The 20,563-nt window shown below is 35.7% G+C and overlaps 1 protein-coding gene across 3 annotated transcripts in view; it reads right to left on the bottom strand.

The window, feature by feature from the left end:
* The window catches only part of med24 (mediator complex subunit 24), a 28,704-nt gene extending 10,812 nt beyond the window's left edge, over positions 1 to 17,892 (bottom strand). The window contains exons 1-21 of one of the 3 annotated variants that reach the window (XM_081393232.1): positions 17,749 to 17,892; positions 17,404 to 17,553; positions 15,787 to 15,869; positions 15,524 to 15,562; positions 15,357 to 15,430; positions 15,026 to 15,249; positions 11,299 to 11,410; positions 8,970 to 9,120; positions 8,772 to 8,885; positions 8,104 to 8,157; positions 7,846 to 7,928; positions 7,393 to 7,479; positions 7,172 to 7,283; positions 5,904 to 6,046; positions 5,749 to 5,786; positions 5,374 to 5,456; positions 5,007 to 5,185; positions 2,578 to 2,677; positions 2,260 to 2,435; positions 1,220 to 1,484; positions 950 to 1,131 (exon numbers count right to left, since the gene is read on the bottom strand). In XM_081393232.1, coding sequence (XP_081249358.1) covers positions 950 to 1,131; positions 1,220 to 1,484; positions 2,260 to 2,435; positions 2,578 to 2,677; positions 5,007 to 5,185; positions 5,374 to 5,456; positions 5,749 to 5,786; positions 5,904 to 6,046; positions 7,172 to 7,283; positions 7,393 to 7,479; positions 7,846 to 7,928; positions 8,104 to 8,157; positions 8,772 to 8,885; positions 8,970 to 9,120; positions 11,299 to 11,410; positions 15,026 to 15,249; positions 15,357 to 15,430; positions 15,524 to 15,562; positions 15,787 to 15,869; positions 17,404 to 17,536 — 2,432 coding nt within the window. In that variant the 5' untranslated portion in view covers positions 17,537 to 17,553; positions 17,749 to 17,892. The remainder of the gene's footprint in view (positions 1 to 949; positions 1,132 to 1,219; positions 1,485 to 2,259; positions 2,436 to 2,577; positions 2,678 to 5,006; positions 5,186 to 5,373; positions 5,457 to 5,748; positions 5,787 to 5,903; positions 6,047 to 7,171; positions 7,284 to 7,392; positions 7,480 to 7,845; positions 7,929 to 8,103; positions 8,158 to 8,771; positions 8,886 to 8,969; positions 9,121 to 11,298; positions 11,411 to 15,025; positions 15,250 to 15,356; positions 15,431 to 15,523; positions 15,563 to 15,786; positions 15,870 to 17,403; positions 17,554 to 17,748) is intronic. The other 2 variants (XM_081393234.1, XM_081393233.1) reach the window with 2 other exon arrangements.
* Between the last annotated feature and the right edge of the window lie 2,671 nt (positions 17,893 to 20,563).

The raw sequence follows: 20,563 nt of genomic DNA, 5'->3' as shown, positions 1-20,563 counted from the left end.
ATAATTTTAAGCCACCATGTGCCTTTTGGAATTGTTCTTTATATAAAAAAAAGTTGTTAATAGGGAAAATATTTTTTTTAAAAAGTTTACATTTTAATTGTATAGGTTTTTTTGTATTTCAATTAAGTTAATGTCAATATATTAATAGTAATATTTATATAAATTGTATTCATAATAATACATTAATTTAAATAATTTGGATCCTGCTGCCCCCTTGGAAGGGTGTTCTGAGTGCCTGTTTTGATTAGTCCACCAGTTATATTTATGCTTTCCGTATAAAAAGTAGTATCATATTAATACTGTATATTAAAAATAAGAACTGTACACAAATAATAAAACAAAATTATACCCAACCTAGGATTTCGTTTATAATTAGTTACATTCAAACTGCCTGCGCAAATATTTACCCTCGAATACAACATATAAATATAACAATATTGCAAATTGTGATTCTGTTCCATTTTTGAGCATTATAGGGATCCATTTCTTTCTCCTGCTGAACACAAATGAAGATATTTTGAAGAATATGAGTAACCAAACAGTTAATGGGCTCACAGACAGGCTCAAAATATCCATAGTATTTTTTTTTTCTCCATACTATGGAAGTCAATGGAGCCCATCAACTGTTTGGTTACCCATATTCTTCAAAATATCTTCATTTGTGTTCAGCAGGAGAAAGAAATTCATATAGGTTTGTAACAACTTGAGGGTGAGTAAATGATGACAGAATTTTCATTTAAGGGTATCCCTTTAATGCCTAGGATGAATACTATATAATTTAATTATCCTTAGTCATACAGATTTGGAATGACAAGAGGGAGAGTAAACCTTATTGCTTTAAGTGTACCTTAAGTGTAAGTGTACTTTAAGTGCTTTAAAGTGTGTAATATTCACCAAAATTTTAACACAAAATGCTATTCAAAAAAGAAAAGAGAAAAAAAGGCCATACTTTGCCAGAGCTCTTCCAGGCGGATCTACCAGGCTGTGCCAATGGGCAGGGTCAGTGAGGAGACGTGGCAGAATGTGTCCCAGCAGGGTGAGGGTGATCTGCTGTGTGTCCAGGCAGAAAATACTGTACAGCAACTCCACCACACGAGACGCCCACTCTTTACGGGTCTCCTTCAGAAGCTCCTAGAACACAAACACATGCACAAAAGTCAGATTACAGGTACAATTCATTTCCCTCAATCTTTAATAGTGCAATACCAAACACATTTACCTTAACCAGGTTGTTAGTAAACCAGAAAACCCCTCCCATATGTAGTAGGTTCTCAAAGAGATGAAATGCATGGGAGTCCACCCAGCCCTTCTCCAGAACCTCCCTAAACTGGGTTTGCAGAGCCTGATGGATGGGCTGGCGTGCTGGGAGAAGGTTACGGTAGGGAATAACCTCCTGACCTTCGACCGCTGGCCGCAGGGACAGTCCAGTCTGCTGAAATACATCAGCACACATGTGCTCCAAGATAGAACTCATGATCACCACACTGGAGAAGGTGTGAGAGAAAGAGGGAGACAAATACCAGTCTTTCAGAGCTAATTCAATTCTGTACCTGGAGGACCACGATCAGCAGTGTTTAGTTCCAACCCTAATCAAACACACCTTTCAGAAATCTTGAAGACCAGGAACTAAACACGGCAGTACATGGCACACAACTTTCATAAATTCTTTTATGTGCTGTAAAAATTAGTGCGTTAACATATGCGATTATTTTTTCAGTTCAAAAATATTTAACACAACTAACGCAACATCTGTTTTTTTCTGTAATCTTTGGCTGCCGTTACATTATATGATCACACTCTTATTCATGTAAATGCTTTTAAACCATTCAAAAGAAAAATGAGAATGCGTATAATTCACATTTTTTTGTTATCTATTTCATAGAGACATCAGTACCAGTATTAGTATCAATGATACTGGCCTTCATTCATAAAAAGATGCCATTAAAACAAATATTTAAAATATACTGTCCAAGTTGTTTTTACATTAATTTGGAGAGTATCTATGAAATTATTACAATATAAAATATTAAAACTCCAATGTTTTTAATCGCGATTAATTACAGAAAAAAAGTGTGATTAATTAGTTACATTTTTTTAAATCAAATGACAGCACTAATATATATAAATATATATAATTTCAGTTTGCATGTTTTTTTAGCATTTCAATTAATTTAGATAATCTTAATATAAACATTTTTCAGATCTCATGACCTGTAGTTTACTTCATAAGATTTAGTGTGGTTATGTAGTGATCCCTACCGCTCATGGTAGAACTGCAAAGTGTTTTCTCCTGACATAGGAGTCATGAGCTGACGAATCATAGTCTGAGGTTTATCTCTTTCATCCAATCCTAGCATCCGAACATGAGCCACCAGCCACGCCACTGCACAGATGGCCATACTGCACACCTTCCCTTTAATGTTATCAGTGATCTTCTACACTCACAGAAAGAGAAAGAGATTTCTTCAGTTACAGCCATAAAGATGAAACAAATGTATTCTGACAATATGGCACAACTCATGGCTCTTACTGCTTTAGAATCTTTGAGCCTGGTTAAGGCCCCATGAATGTCCTCACCTGAACAGCCTCTACTGATAAAACTCCATTCTCCCAGGCATTGAGAACCTCCAGTATAGCTGCTGGAGTACTGAGGCATATTTCATGCCATTTCATCGAACTGGAGAGAGATAGAAAATGTTTTACTAATAGATCCTTAAGACAGAAAAAAGCAGCACAAAACCAAACAACCACAACCAAAAACTTCCTCCATTTATTGAAACCAAACTGCTAAATATTAATTTAGAAGCCATGGCTCATTAACATATGAACCTTGATTCAACAATTCAAAAATAGTTTCCTAAAGTTTTTATGAACAAGATTGTCCTGTTCCATGAATAAGCAAATTCTTAATCAAATGCAGTATATACACTGAGAATATGTGATTTTGGATGCAAAAATATACTAATTCCAGCTTTGTTAACATTTTATTCAAAGAAATTCATTTCATTTTATTTTACCATGCTATTTGGTATTTAGTAAATTATGTTTTAACAAAGGTCATTTTAAAAGGTGCACTATGCAGGATTTTCTAAAACAATAATAAAAAAAATAGACTCATACAAAAATAATGCCTCTAAATTATTATGTATGGTCATAAGTGTGTGGTGGTGGTGTTTGTGTCTACAGAGACACTGCACTGTGCCTGATTATAATAATAATAAAATAATAAAAAAAATTAAATACAAGTAATGTGTGCTATTTATACTTACTAAGCAAGTCATAAAAAATAAAATACACATTCTTCAACATAAAATTGCATATGTGCTTATATTAGAATTTCTTTTCATTGAAGTAGCATGAAAAACCTGTGGCTTGAACTGCTCAATGGCTTTTGATTTTTGAGAGGTTGAAGAACTATAAATGCATCTTTTCTAGAAACAGCAGCAGTCAGCACACAGAAATTCATCAACATTTTCCATAATAATAAAAGTAGCTGTGACCGTGAGAATCTGCCTCTCTCATCACAGATGCATCACTCAAAATGAGTCAGCCTTATCTGATATTACACTACAATTATTTACCTCATGTAAATGGATGGAGAGATAAAACATTGGTAACACTTCATAATAAGGTTTCATTAATTAACATTATTTAACTACTTTAGTTAACATGAATTAAGAAAGAATGAACAATACTTCTACAGCATTTATTAATCTAAATTAATGTTCATTTCAACATTTACTAATAAATTATTAAAATCAAAAGTTTTGTTAGTTAATAATTAATGCACTGTGAACTAACACGAACAACTGTATTTCTATTAACTATCATTAACAAAGGTGAATACTGTAACAACTGTTTTGTTCATTGTTAGTTCATGTCGTCATAATAGAATAACAGCTGGTGTAGACATGAATATTCAAAATGTTTAAATGTAAGAAGTAAAAAACAGTAAAAACAAACAAACAAACAAACATTAAAATGATGAAGACAAATTTTCCACATATTATCGACCAGCTCTATACATAACGTTGGATTTATAACTATATTCAACTTTATTTGCATACATACAATACCGTTCAAAAGTTTGGGGTCAGTAAGATTTTTAATGTTTTTAAAAGAAGCATCTTCTGCTCACCAAGGCTGCATTTATTTGATTAAAAATACAAATAAAAACAGTAATAATGTGAAATATTATTCCAATTTAAAACAGCTGTTTTCTATGTGAATATACAGTAAAGTGTAATTTATTCCTGTGATCAAAGCTGAATTTTCAGCATCATTACTCCAGTCTTCAGTGTCACATGATCCTTCAGAAATCATTCTAATATGATGATTTGATGCTCAAGAAACATTTATGATTATTATCAGTGTTGAAAACAGTAATTTACATTTTTATTTCATGATGCTATGATGAATAGAAAGTTCATATTAAATTGTCATAATATTTCACAATATTACAGTTTTTTTTTATCAAATAAATGCAGCCTTGGTGAGCAGAAGATACTTCTTTTAAAAACATTTAAAAAATCTTACTGACCCCAAACTTTTGAACGGTAGTGTACAATACCGTCATGTAAAGTGATATATACTATAGCACATCTCAAATACTTGATTGTCTATATTGTCAAAAAATGTAAACAATATTATCGCACAGCTCTATATAAAGTTGGATATATAAGTACATGATGAATATTATCTATACAGTAAAGGTAGGCATTTCATCATTTTCATTTATAAGCACTATATATATATATATATATATATATATATATATATATATATATATATATATATATATATATATATATGTCAAAAATGTCATGCAGACAATTTTTTGAGGCAAAAATGTTTGAGAGATGACAAATAAATTGTTGAAGCAATTCACAAACAGTTTGAACCGATTCATAGAAATAAATTAAACTTAACTGTAACACAGCTACTGAAGTGGACGTTTTGTGAAGATGTTAATGTGACAAGAGTGACTGATGTGAAGAAGCACTTACACAAGCTTCATCTCAGAGGAAGAATTGAGCAGGGCCACCAGACTCTCCACCTTCCCAGACTCAGGTCTGAAGCAGGGGTGGTCTGGATTCAGGGTTTTCCCTTCCTCTGGCATGCAAGTCTGCAACCAAGTCTCAAAAAAGGGTGTCTCGCTCGATGGGCTGGGGTCCGAAAGAATCACCTGGACAGACAAGGAAGAGGGTGTCAATGACTCAGGTATAGGGGAACGCCTAAAAAAGAAGTGTTCTGTGACGGAAGGATGTGGTTATGAATTATGTAATAATGTTACACAACTTCATCAGACTGTAACACCCTTTTGCTCTATAGCTCAAACACTTAATCTGTAGAATAAATATGTGTGAAACTGACCTCTGACCCATAGGTCTGCACGACATGACACAACATGAGGAAGGAAATGTCAAACAGCAGAGCTCGTACTGACGCAGACTTCGCTGGAAAGTATATTTGCAGGTGTCATGTTAAAAGTGTGTATATAAACACACACACGCTAAAAAATATCAAAGCAAGTTCACACGGCAGAAGCGCGCCCATATTACTCTAGTAATCCTCAAGGACAGAGTGTCCTTCACTTTCCGTTATAATTTAGAAAAATACATGAAGATGACAATTTTAAAAGTGTCCCGAAATTTTATCTTGCATGAACATATTAGCCAAATGCCCATCTGAATAATAACTGATTAACAGACTGCATGTAATTGTAGCAAAATAAAGCACATGACTTACATCCTTCTCCACTGATGTGTTTTGGAAACTCATTAAGTCTGAAAGATAACAGCAAATATATATATATAAATAAAGACACTTTGTTCATGTATTTCTCTGAGGAAATATAAGATGATCCTGATGCAATGCATCCAGTTTCTGTCATATTGTCATACTTGATGAATTTGCGAGCGAAAGACTTGAGCTTTCCAGTCGCTGCGGCAGCGGCCAGTAGCAAATCAAGGCTTTTCCCTGAGAGCATGTGACCCAAAACTCCCAGCAGCCCCTCAGGAGACTTAGAATGATCTGCATCCACAGTCTAGACAACCAGAAAGAGGAGATCGGTCAGCTAACAGGTTACAATAAGGTTCCATTTAATATTAGTTAACATGAACTAACAATGAAAAAAGATAATTCAATGGCATTTATTAATCTTAATTTCAACATTTACTAATATATTACAATAAAAAGTTGTATCTGTTAATATTATTTAATGAACCTGAGCCATGAACTAACAATGAGCAGTTGTATTTTTATTAAATAAATGGTAACACTTTATTTTACAGTATCCTTGTTATTATGTAACATACTTACCATAGTAATAACAGTAAATTATGCATAATAACATGAAAGTAACCCTCAACCAAACTCTAATCCTATAGTAAGTACATGTAATTAATATTACTCCATATTAAACATATAATTGTTGTAACTATGACACCTTAAAATAAAGTGTAACCAAAAAGAGTTAAAGAGTAATAAATACTGTAACAAATGTATTGTGCATTGTTGGTTAATATACTAACATTAACTAATGAGACTTAATGAGTTTTTTTTTACTCGTCAAATAAATTTCATATCATTGAGGGCATGAAACCATTAACCAACTCATTTGGAAGAGACAGACAACATATTCAAAATCATATTTCACTCTAATAGAAAAAAAAGAAAGATATTTTACATAATGAAAATAAAGCCTATTTCCAGGACCATTACTTTTTTTATTTTGACATTTTTTATAACAATTAAGCACATTTTCCCTCCAAATTCTCATGACAAAAATTTTTTTTGCTCTAAAACACTGTAAAAATAATACTATAAAGTATAAAACACTGTAAGGTAAACTGTCATGAAAATAAAATGTCAATAAATTTCGTTTTTTGACCTCACAAATTAATGTTTCATCAAAATACCATAACTGGATCAGCCGGTGCAAACTTGTGTTCATCTGTCTCCACTTTTGAGTGCAACGCTCACATCTCAAAAACTGATGCACAGAAATAAGTCACCCACATTTTTTCTTTCCGGTTTCATCGCGACTATAAACAGGCTAATTTCTTTCTTTTTTTGATATCGGGGTAAAATATAACTTGCACAAGTTTTTAACAGACTTTGTGAGATTCCAAGACAATCAATATAAAATGATATAAAACCAGCTGAGGACCTTAAGGATGTTGGTGACTGTTGGTTCGGCTCTCAGGATGAGGCCTGGGTTGGGCTGAATATTGGCATTCTCTGCTGTCTTCAGTCTGGGCGCATGTTCTCTGTCCTCAGTCCTGAGTAAAAAAAAGAAGAAGAAATCAACAAGGAACATAGATAAAGAATGTGCATGTTGCCACATTTTAATGATATAATAAAAATAAGAATAAAATGTTCTGACAGTACCGTTTTGCAGTAAGATTGGCAGTGTTGGGATCAGACAACAGACCCAGTTTATTACACTCCTGCAGTAACAGACTCAAGCAGTCACAGCTACACACACACACACACACACACACACACACACACACACACACACGCACCACAGTGAACAACAGCCTTATAACTGAACAAAAACAATATTGTGAAGTCAAAAACTCACATGGAGATTCAATGGTATTCTTGAAGTACCATATTCACATCATGGTACATGATTATGGTAACAGATCAATGTGTATATATTTATGTAAGTTCCAAGCTCTACCAGTTGATCTAAAACCATGCTATTAATAAATACCTTGAATGTACTGCCAGTCATTTTGAATAAAAGCAACATACGGTTCCGGCCATACAAATCATCATTCCAGCTTTCTATGTTTCAGCACATAACTAACACAGGTGTTGGCAGTGGCGACATACTTGCATCTCTGGTCGGCTTTATCCAGCAGTGGAGTGAGATTCAGAAGATATTCAAATGCCACGTTCACATCCTCTGTAAAATCCTGACAAACACACACACGGACAGGTCAGATAAAGTGATTAACATTATGTGGACTGAGATATTTTGCTGACAGACATATGAGGTTTCAGGTGTCATGAGAGATACAAATTAGGAATTTAAACAAAATAGTTAAAATCCTACATGTACAGGTTAAGTAAACAGTCAAATAATTGTACCTGTGTCTTCTCTCCTTGTGGGTACTTCTTCAGCCTTAGTAAAACCTGAGGAATCTGGAAATGTCATGTGAAAAAGCTCAATTTTACTCCATAAACAACAGCTTGACTAAACTCCAAATAGATAATAATTGTCTGAAACAAAGTCAAGTAACATAGATAAAGAGAGTCTTGTTCTTCAAATAAGTTTACCAAAAATGTAATCTAAATTTAATCACGATATTCATTTATCTAACATTAATGGGGAAGGAAATGCTTTCCACATATATGTTAGACCTCATGACATTGAGCCAAACACCACCCAGAAGCCTTTTTACCCTTGGTCGAACATTATTAAAGTTAGAGCTTATTTAGAGAAAGGAGGAGTACTTAAACAGTTTTTTTGAAATACAATTTTTCTTTAAATAGAAAATGTTATTATTTTTAAGTTACAAAATAAGAAGCAAATAGAAGTGTTAAAAAATAAAATAAAATAAAAAATAGAAACAAAATATATTCTTAAGAATGCTTTGTGAATTTTTTGTGCAACCAGGTTTGGAACAATATGTGGGTGAATAAATGATGACAGAATTTACATTTTCTATTTCTCTCTCTTTAACTGGCCTTTTTAGCACAGCCAATATTACAACTGAAAGTTCAAGAGAGACCAGTGATTGGTGACTCAAGCAAACCTTTAGGAAGGTAAATGCTGTCCATTTGAGCTCCTCATTCCCCTCTGGAGACTCGATGAGTCCAGTGAAACAGGCCTTCCAGATCTCCAGTACAAACAGTGGAGCTGGGATACGCTACAGACACAGATCACAAAAACACATCAGAAAACCCACACACACCACTTCATCTCAAGTATGAACACTGGTGTCTGAAGCCACCTGCATCCTCTTGATCATCATGAGCTGCTCAACTAACGGCTGTGTCTCTCCAGTGAGATTCATGGTTCCCTCCAGCATGACGAAAGCATGGACTGAAGGAAATGTGGTGTGGACCGGTGGATCACACTGAAGACACAACATCTGAGGAATACTATGAAAACACAAATGAATCATTTAAAAGAATAAAGGCAGCTTTAAGTGAAATATGAAAATGAATCAAAATTACCAACTTTTTTAAAGATTCATCTTTATCATAATGCTTTTGGATATTAAGTGTCTTGAACCTGTTAAATACTTCTACAGTGAGGAAAATAAGTATTTGAACACCCTGCTATTTTGCAAGTTCTCCCACTTGGAAATCATGGAGGGGTCTGAAATTGTCATCGTAGGTGCATGTCCACTGTGAGAGACATAATCTAAAAAAAAAAATCCAGAAATCACAATGTATGATTTTTTAACTATTTATTTGTATGATATAGCTGCAAATAAGTATTTGAACACCTGTCTATCAGATAGAATTCTGACCCTCAAAGACCTGTTAGTCTGCCTTTAAAATGTTCACCTCCACTCCATTTATTATCCTAAATTAGATGCACCTGTTTGAGGTCGTTAGCTGCATAAAGACACCTGTCCACCCCATACAATCAGTAAGAATCCAACTACTAATATGGCCAAGACCAAAGAGCTGTCCAAAGACACTAGAGACAAAATTGTACACCTCCACAAGGCTGGAAAGGGCTACGGGGAAATTGCCAAGCAGCTTGGTGAAAAAGGTCCACTGTTGGAGCAATCATTAGAAAATGGAAGAAGCTAAACATGACTGTCAATCTCCCTCAGACTGGGGCTCCATGCAAGATCTCACCTCGTGGGATCTCAATGATCCTAAGAAAGGTGAGAAATCAGCCCAGAACTACACGGGAGGAGCTGGTCAGTAACCTGAAAAGAGCTGGGACCACCGTTTCCAAGGTTACTGTTGGTAATACACTAAGACGTCATGGTTTGAAATCATGCATGGCACGGAAGGTTCCCCTGCTTAAACCAGCACATGTCAAAGCCCGTCTTAAGTTTGCCAATGACCATTTGGATGATCCAGAGGAGTCTTGGGAGAAAGTCATGTGGTCAGATGAGACCAAAATATAACTTTTTGGTCATAATTCCACTAAACGTGTTTGGAGGAAGAAGAATGATGAGTACCATCCCAAGAACACCATCCCTACTGTAAAGCATGGGGGTGGTAGCATCATGCTTTGGGGGTGTTTTTCTGCACATGGGACAGGGCGACTGCACTGTATTAAGGAGAGGATGACCGGGGCCATGTATTGCGAGATTTTGGGGAACAACCTCCTTCCCTCAGTTAGAGCATTGAAGATGGGTCAAGGCTGGGTCTTCCAACATGACAACGACCCGAAGCACACAGCCAGGATAACCAAGGAGTGGCTCTGTAAGAAGCATATCAAGGTTCTGGCGTGGCCTAGCCAGTCTCCAGACCTAAACCCAATAGAGAATCTTTGGAGGGAGCTCAAACTCCGTGTTTCTCAGCGACAGCCCAGAAACCTGACTGATCTAGAGAAGATCTGTGTGGAGGAGTGGGCCAAAATCCCTCCTGCAGTGTGTGCAAACCTGGTGAAAAACTACAGGAAACGTTTGACCTCTGTAATTGCAAACAAAGGCTACTGTACCAAATATTAACATTGATTTTCTTAGGTGTTCAAATACTTATTTGCAGCTGTGTCATACAAATAAATAGTTAAAAAATCATACATTGTGATTTCTGGATTTTTTTTTTTAGATTATGTCTCTCACAGTGGACATGCACCTACGATGACAATTTCAGACCCCTCCATGATTTCTAAGTAAGAGAACTTGCAAAATAGCAGGGTGTTCAAATACTTATTTTCCTCGCTGTATGTACAAACATTTAAATCTTTAATAAAAATATATAATAAAAACATGTAATAACATCTATATTTCAACTGTTGATCCTATGCTTACCCCTTAACCCACCCTTAAACCTAACCATATACCATGAATTCTGACCCTAACCTTACCCATATCCTCCCTCAATAGCAGCAAAAGTGTTTTGCAATACAACATAAGTGCATTGTACCAAACAATTACCTTGAGGACATAGTAGTTAAAGAGACCTAATATAAAGTGTCTCCTTGTTATTGTTAAACTAGCCTAATGACTCAACCAATAATCACAACATTGCTTCATTTTATAAATGCCAGGAACCTCTTTGCAAATGCATTGTGAGTAATCAGTTTCTTTCCAGCTCTTTCATTGCTGCACTTCAAACAGTGAGTCTGAGGTCTTTTTGGATTCTCACCTATTGACCAAAGAAACACACTCCTCAAGATTTTCCTTCAGCGTTTGATTGGTCACAGCATTAAGATTTTCTGACAGCTTGAGCAAAGCTTGCTCTACATTGGTCCAGGATGCTTATGAAACGAGAAGACATGGCAAATTAAATGGGACTCAATATAATATTTATAAACAGTAAAAAGTCATTCAATAAAAATTTACCCACATATAATTTTTTTGGAGATAAAAAAAATAAATAAATTTGGAAACCATTTCTGATTGGAGATGCAGACAAATTAGTAATCCGATTCTCTGAAAGGCAGAGTTTAAAAGAAACGATTTGTAAAAATGAAATCACACTGAGTCATTCTGATTAATAGGCCACAGAAAAGGGTTACATTGGTAATGGAATACTAGATGACTACTTACTGAATCCTGTGTGGTATACACTATTTCTTTCTGCTGGTATTATGCAATAAACAGCAGTATGCTATAGTGTCATATGGTTTCATCATGTTGCAAGTGAGAGTAGGCAAGATTGACTCAGAAAATGGATGAGAATATAACAGTACAAAAATAAAACAAAGCAAATACAGCAAAATATGTGATTAACAGTGAAGAGTTAGATATCACCACTTTGTCACGTCAAAATCAAACTTGAAATGGCCTAAAAACACGATGACTGAGCGGGGTTTAAGTGAGCGATCAGCTTGGGTAAATTAATGGTACATCTTCGTGTCTGTGACCAGTGTGTACAAGCTTGATGACTCATGAAAATAAGTTGAAAAGTGTAAAGCTGAACATTAGCTCACAAATTATCCAGTATATATATATAAAAAAAAATTGTTACTGCCTTTAGATATTATTTTGGAATAAAAACACTAACTTGATGAAATTTATACTTGGGTTAATAAATAAAACATTACATAGTGTAAAAATACAAAACAGAAATGTGTAGGACAGACAGACAGAGTTCCGGCACGCACGGAGATGAAAAGGGTACGTATAGACTTATCTAACTCTGGGGGATACGGTGAATAAGCTAAAGTCCCAAAAAAATCAGCGTGTTACTTTGAATAAATGTAAAAATGCAAAAAAATTATACTTGGATTTAAGAAATATATGATTCATGAAATCACAAAACAGTATTGTATTGGCGGGTTTTGATGGTGTAAATGTTCATTGTTATACGTTTTACCTGGAAAATGTGTCAACAAAGTGAAACTGGAACACAAATGAATACTTTCAGAACACCACCATACAACTGGATGCAGTCCAGTTATCACCATGGCAGCCAAATATTACTAATTTGCATTTTCAATTCAATGTTGGGTCCAACTTTATATTAGGTGTCTTTAATGTACTTATAACAATAAAAAAAAAAAAAAAAAAAATTATGCTACTGAGGTGGGATACAGGTCAAGTTAGGACAGGTTTTGATTCAATAAGTAGTCGGGTATGGTAAAGGGGTCATGACATAAGAAATCAAATTTGCTTTGATATTTTGACATATAAGAGGTCTTTGTACCAGTAAAACATCCAGTTTCATATCTTAAAACGTCCTCATTATAAACAACACATTTATTTAATCAAGCTCCACAAATGGGTTGTTTTGATATTGCGGGATATGTGATGTCACACAGGCCAATTAATTTGCATTAGACTGCCTCCAGAGCAAGACATCGGCGAATAGTAATACTTAATTGCACCATAGGCCCCGCCCACTGGCATTCAGTCACTTAATGGCTTACACTTGCCTACAACGAATGAGAGCGTCACGTCAAAAGCAAATTATAATAACCCATTATAATCACTGACGCTGTCTACACTGGATACAGTATACAGATGCACATTCACTTTCTGACATATCCACATGCTTGTGTCTGTCGACGAGGACAAAAATGGAAGAGTAAATGAAAGCATACAGGAACGTTCGCTTTGACGTGCTGTTTAAAGAGCTAATTTGCACATTTCTGTACAGACTTCAGAAGGATCCCAGCAGGAACAAGTGGATGGTTTATTTTGAAAGGCTACATGGATTGCTTCGGAGGATTATGTTTATTCAGAGAATTTGATTGCAGATTGTTTTGTAAACAAGGCACAGTGTAATGGAAAGTTTGCAAACAACTTTTGTTGACAGATGAAGCAGCCAGCTGCATTAGATCTGACAGCAGCTGAATCACAAACCTTGAGTAAACGATTTAATAATGCTTTGGCTGTAAATGACGGCTTTTTTCGGATGGTTTAAAACACTTAATCATGTGCAAAAATGTTTCCTAAGCAATGATGTTAGCCAATCATAACAGCTGCTGTTTACTGACAAGCCTTAAATGAGCCGCCCTTTAAAAGCAGATCATTTCAGACAGAGGGTCAGAATGAAGGTTGAAAATTGTTTTTCTACAGAGAATTAGCAGGACCTGGAGAATATTTCTGAAGAACAGTGCTCAATTTAACTGCTCAGGACAAGGGACTTAAATCGATTGCACTACATTACTGCCATTCTCCACAAAGTATTTGTAAAAGTGGGGATTTAGCACTTACTAGCATGAAGATCAAATATAGACACAGACTGCATAGAGATTGATTTAAGACTCAAACTGTCCACAATACAGAAAGATACAGTGTGACTTATTGTTTTCAATGTTGACAATATATTATACCAGCAATAATGCAAATTTTCCCAAATATCCACACCATTACAAAAGTGACATTGATTTTATACAACAATTTAACAAACAAAAAGTTAATATTAAGTGACGTACATTTCAAACAGTATTGTCGATATTGTTTACTCTATTTTGCAATGAAATAATAGTTCCAACGAAAGCCACCGCAGAACTTTTGTGCACCTCCAAACAACACACAAGAGTGTTTCGTTAGTGAACAAATCTGCTGCTTTCAATCTGGAGAGTCAATAATTCAATAACCCGTTCATGTTACTGAATGAATGAATGACATTAAGACAGTGATTTTTAATTTAATTTAGTTTTAATTAAATTTTTAAAAGTACCACTACATTTACCAATATTTTACCAATATTTCTCTATTGAATTTTTTATTTTATTTAAAACATTATCTCATATTATTTATGCCATTGTAATCGCATTTATGCCACATCTGAGCAGCATTAAACAGTGTATAAATACTATCTATATACTATATACATTTAGATGCTGCTTGTGCCACTTCATTTGATTGAATTTATTGCTGTATTTAGTATAATAATAATTAAATTACTAGAATTTTAAGAATTTTACATAAACTGTGAGACATACATTTAATAGGGTTAGAAAAACATTGCCTTCATAAAAGGTAACACATGTACCTGAAAATCACTTTAAGAGGGCAAATATTGGAAAAGGTGTGACTGCAGTCTAAGTGGAAGAGAGGGGGTACGCAGAAGGATGTTAAATGCCTCAGGGGGTACACCACTGTAAAAAGTTTGGGAACCAATAGTTGTAACTACATGCACTATGTACATCGAGTCGTTTGAGAATCATTGAACAATTTGGCGATGTGCAATGTATATTATCAGAAAATGAAAGTGTTTTTTGACTTTTGATGCATGTAAACCTGTTTTAGGAGATCTCCAAAAAATAAAAAAAAAGAAGATAGATTTGTTCTTGAACGACTGAGCACCAAATAGATTGAATTGACACTATTTACACTGTTGCTTATTTATATAAAGTACTATGTAAGTATATCATAAAGAGATTATTATTATTAATTATTCTTAGTAAATACACACACACCTTGTTCCTCCAGGCGTGCAATGTGCACCAGGGCTCTGTTCTTGGTGCTGTGTAACAGATTGTTCATGCGTTCCAGGCAGGCTCTCAGACTGTTCTCTACTGCAGGAAGACCGCTGGACTCCCGCAGTCTCTCACAGTACCACGCACAGCCCTGCAGGAGCCAAACCACGGTACACAGCATTGCGCGGCACAGCCCGATACACTCCTCTGTCTTTCCATGGCAGCTGCAGGAAAGAAACACAAGAGAGAAAAACATATTACTTCTGTCCTAGGAAAACTGCATCTCACTGACTGTTAGACGGACTGATGCGACTAACTGATGGATGGGTACCTGAGTCGGTTGGAGAACATGCCCATGATCTCAAGCAATGATTTGATACATAGCTCCCGTGAAAAATCATCAAACTGTGGATAGACAAATGGAAATTTAGTAAATTAAATTAAGTAAAAAAAGTCTAATCATAATATGTTTAAAATAAAAAAATAAAAACCACAAACCTTGCTGATTGCTGTCAGCACACTAGAGTATGACACCATCTAGAGGTGGGAGAGAGAATATCATGTCAAAAAGCTGCTTGGCCTATTGCAGTCATCTTGAACTTATACTGACACCTAATGGTGTAGAAGCAGCATCACACAAAAGTAAAGCTTGTTTTACACATGCACTATTAGCAGACAGTCATCATGATTAATGTATTCTGTGAGAAAAGTTGCAAATAAAAGGCTATGATAAATCAAGCACTGCAAGCAGTACGTTTTACCTGTGAACTGATAGCATACTTCAGGTAGGACAAGATGAGAGGGTTGGGTGATGGGCCAATCATAGCCTGCTCCAGAAGAGCCTCTGTATCAGGAGAAACAATAATCACAACTTAACAACTATAAGACAGGTTACATGCATCACAGAGTGTCATCTAACACAGCGGCTGTCGACTGGAGGGTTACAGGTCTGTCCAGGTCTGCCGCCTTAGAGAGCATAAGAGATGTGTACATGATTGCTCAACACAGGGCCGGATATAGGCATGGGCAAGGAGGGGCAATGCCCCCCCAAATGCCGTGACTGCCCCCCCAAACGTGATGGCATGCAAAGATCCCAAATTTAAAAAATATTTCAAGAAAAATGGTCAGAGTGAGCGCTCTCTGCTCTCTATCCCTCATTCAAAGTAGCTACTGATTGGTAGATGCATAGGGAGGGCGTGGCCAGTCGCTTCACCGACTTGTGGTGAACCTGCTGAGCTTCACGTCTCAGTCAGTCACTGCAGAGCGGAGCACGCAGACACACTGTCGTCAGCTGAGCTCAGCCCCTGTTTTGAATTTCCTTCGCCGTCAGTCACTGAAATTATTTGGTTACTCTTTCTGTAAGCGTGTTCTCATTCACTCCATCGATCTCTCTATCGCTTTCTCTTGTAATTTGCACCGAGTGACGAGTCGAGTATGCGCCGATTTCTGGTTGCTAAAGCTAGCACTGGCAGCAATGAATTAGCTAGGAACTAACAACAAATTATCAGAATAATTGTTTTTTTAAACAAAAAATCAAACAGAATATAGATACATTTTTGTTTAAATCTTTGGTGCAAATTAGAGCAGCTTTCAAAGACAACATAAACTAAATGAAATGCTAAGCTATTAGCAGTGTCAAGCCAGATGTTAATTATTTTGTTTAGAATCAGACCAGAATCAGGTGTGTGTGTGTGTGTGGGGGGGGATTTTTGACTGCTAGGTTATATTCTGTGTGTGAAGGCTTATTTTATTTTAATGTTTAAATCTCTTTGTTTTTTTTCCCTCTTATGGTATAACGCTTGAGTTCTCAGTAAATTTTTCATCAGACGGAACATTAATGTTCTCCGCTGCCCGGTCGGCTCCTGCAGCCCAGACATCCACATGTGTAACGCTTGCTAATTCACAAGTGCTGTAGGTAACAGTGGGAAGTCTGGGAACATGGCTCTGTTCCCACAATGATTGGTTCGGCACAGCGCTACTAAATTCTGATTGGCTATTCTTATGTCTATTTAAAAAAAAATTGGACAAATGAGTTCTATGCAATAGTCTCATATTTCTATCGAGAAAATGTTATTTCGCGAAAGATATCGTTATCGTTTTATCGCCTAGCCCTAAGATAGATATATGAATAGATGAACTGATATGATGATATTTAGTATAGATTTCTATGCATTTTAGGGGTTTGGGGGGATTTGACACCCCAAAAATGACTTGCCCCCCCTGATATTCTACCTGCACCCCCTAGTGGGGCTGGCTGAATCCGGCCCTGGCTCAACAGTGGGCAAAATGAATTAATAACAAATGTCTAAAACTGGGTTGTGTATAGTGTGACACAGTAATTTCTCTACTTAATATGAGATGATATATTTAGATATGACCTGCTAGATTGAGGTAGTCCCATGTGGATCCTTTAGGACAGTTCTTCTTGATGTTAATGGCCCATTGATAATCACTCCAGCGCTCCTTCCACGCCTGCAGGATAGCCTGCTTCAGACTCAGATTCACCTTCATTCTGTCTGTTTTATAAACTATACATCAAAACATTAATTGATCAACCATATATGGAAATCATTTGTGTACGGCAGAAGAACGACAGACATCATCTCTACTCATAACGTCTCACAGAAAAATAACACATAGTTCTTGCATAAGGTGTATAAATCAAATGTACATATGGGCTAAAAAGCAAATTTGGGATTTCTTGATTTTAAAATCCTGCTTACCACAAAATATTCCAGTTCATGCAGTAAATGAATCAGGTTTTGTTAATTTCCCATTCTCAAAACCCCAGCGCTGCCATTTTGTTCTGTAAGATCACGTCCTCTGATTGGCCGAGAATGTCTGTTTGCTACAGTATAGCTCAATCCGAATGGATAGTGTGATATCGGGTCCTCTTATTGGTCGGGAGACTGTATTAAACTTATGATTTAGGAGGAGAAACACTGAAATGTAAGTTTAAACGTTTTCACCGTAACAATAAACGAAGTAATATTAAAAGCAATATTATGTCTTTACATTATACCATGCCATATTAATGGGTTTCTTTCATGTAAATACATGATACGCGGATATTGTAATCATTCAGTACCATGATAGCCTATAACATGGTACCACCATCATTGCATCTTTGTACCACCATGTTACCACCGTCATGCGATTCTGTAAATATGACTATACCGTTATAAATACATTACAACTCTAAATCACTTTTTAAATTATTAACACTAAACTGAAATGTATCAATTCTGCTGGTTCCGATTTTGGATCATATGAATTCCAGTTCCTTAAAGATTCCATAAATACTCTTACGAAAATTAACCATGGTTTTACTACAAAACAACAACAACAACACGGTTCTTGTAGTTAAATCATGGTAACACAGCCAACTAAACACACTCTTAACTTAGCCAAACAATTAAACTTTACTGCATAATGAAGTGCTGTATTTTTTCTGGTAATGTATTTATTAGAAGTAAATGCTACCGGTGTGTTCTCTAATGATTTTATAACGTAATCAGCTTTAGACACACAAATACACTAATAAAATTCATGTTTACCGTAAAGTTCTGTTATACGTTTTTTCCCCTACCCCCAAAAAATTTCAGGCACAACACAAACATGCAGCAAATGTTTACTGTTGTACAGTTCTGCAATCAAAGTTTATTGATCACCCCTATAATTTACATCTGACCAGAGAATTTCATCTTCACAGAATATATTCTTATCATACATGATTATGGTGGGGAATGTGAATGTTCTTCTGCCTCAACATCACGTTGGTAAACAGTTTTTATTCCATTCAACTTAAATTCTGAAAAATGTTTGGGCATTTACAGAAATTGCCACTCTCAGAACTACAAATGTACACCATGCACCAATAATAATAGTACAATACAAATATAGAAGCGGAATGTCTTAGTTTCCTTCTCTCAAGAAGACACCATGATTTACTACATTGTCTATTAGGGTGACTCCCATTTTATTTGAAAGTCTGTACGTCTCTTCACAGCTCTTCCATCCTGCTGTCCCCTTCTTTTCTGTTCATGTCTTCTTGTAACAGTTGATTGGGAGTTAGGACGATTCTAAGAGCCCACACACTTTTGGGGCCCCCAGAAATCGATTTCATTAGTAGTAACAAGCATGTAATAGAAATTATAAATGTATAATCTACTAAAGAGTTACAATTACAAATAAAACAAAATTATATGTTATAAATATATGTTTGGTGCGAAATGGGTGCGGTAGGCGGCCCAACCTCATATTCTTTCATAGGGCCCAAAATTGCTAGCGGCACCCCAAAAGGCTATAATAATGTTTGTTACTTTTGATTGTGGTAGCTGTGTAAACAATTAGAATTGTTTTCCTGTGATGTGTGTATTAACCCACCAATTTGGGGCCAACTCATTCCGAGTGCAATTGAGAATATGACATTTTTGTAAAAAATCAATAAAAAGAGCTGCAACTGTTTTTGTTTTCTCCCTGAAATATAAAAATTTTGGTTGGCTGTGTGAACTGTTGTGAACCCATTTGAGACTTTTGTACTAATGCTTTGAGAAAATTATGCATATTTTTTGTAATTTGTATGAAATTAACAAAAAATGACAATCGGTTTAGGACAGTTACAAAGTATTCAGATCACCGTTTTAATTGTTTTGAAAGCAGCGATCTGAGTTTGGAGAAATGTGTCAAATTGATTGAGAAATCTGTAATTGCTGTAACCAGGTCATTCAGTGCGATTTGTGAACCGGTTCAGCCGAATCGGCTCAGAGTCAGAATAACTGTTCGTTCACGAATTAGACATTGCTATCAGGTTTTGTTAGAGCAGGTTTCGATGTCAGATGCAAGATGTCTCCATCGGGCCAGGTGGTAGGCTACATTAGATCGCTGTCGAAAGCCGAATATTATTTTTGGGCTTCATTGGTCGCATTAAATGTTTATGATTCACTAAAAAGGACCAGCTCATAAGAGTCATTTGTTCTCTCAGGTCTCATGTATCGGACAGTAGATTTAGAAGTCGAGGCCCGTTGGGTAGCAGTCTAGTTCCTCTTGCTCATCCAGGTTTTGCCCAAAGCTGCAAAATACATTAATGACATTGATTTTTTTTTCAACAAGACAGTTCCACATAAGCCCATGTCATCATCACAGCTTACATGATCCCAGAACACCTCAAATATTTCTCTGTAATGACACAGGTGACATATTTATCATTTATTTTGTCAAGTGGTAAGACTGTCATCAAGCTGTCTGCTATACTTAAACTAACTTTTTTTCCTTCTTTTTCTAAATGATATGTCAATTTTTTTATTTTATTTTTTATTTTTTTGTGGATGCTTTCATGTCCACAAATATGTTGGGAATGTCTTATTATTGTACAATAAGTTACAAATGTACAACAATGTACATTAAACAACTATTTCTGTGCCTCATATTTCATCAAAAGGAGTTAAAATAATGATGATTAATACAAATTACACACTTAACCTTTAGACATCTTGCACTGATGTTCCAGAATCACTTTTTCAATAAAATATTTAAATG

This window comes from Scardinius erythrophthalmus (assembly GCF_964197995.2).
Source record: "Scardinius erythrophthalmus genome assembly, chromosome: 18".
NCBI classification, from domain to species: Eukaryota; Metazoa; Chordata; class Actinopteri; order Cypriniformes; family Leuciscidae; genus Scardinius; species Scardinius erythrophthalmus.
Note: the sequence above shows the minus strand (reverse complement) of the source record. Positions and strands in the feature narration are given on the sequence as shown.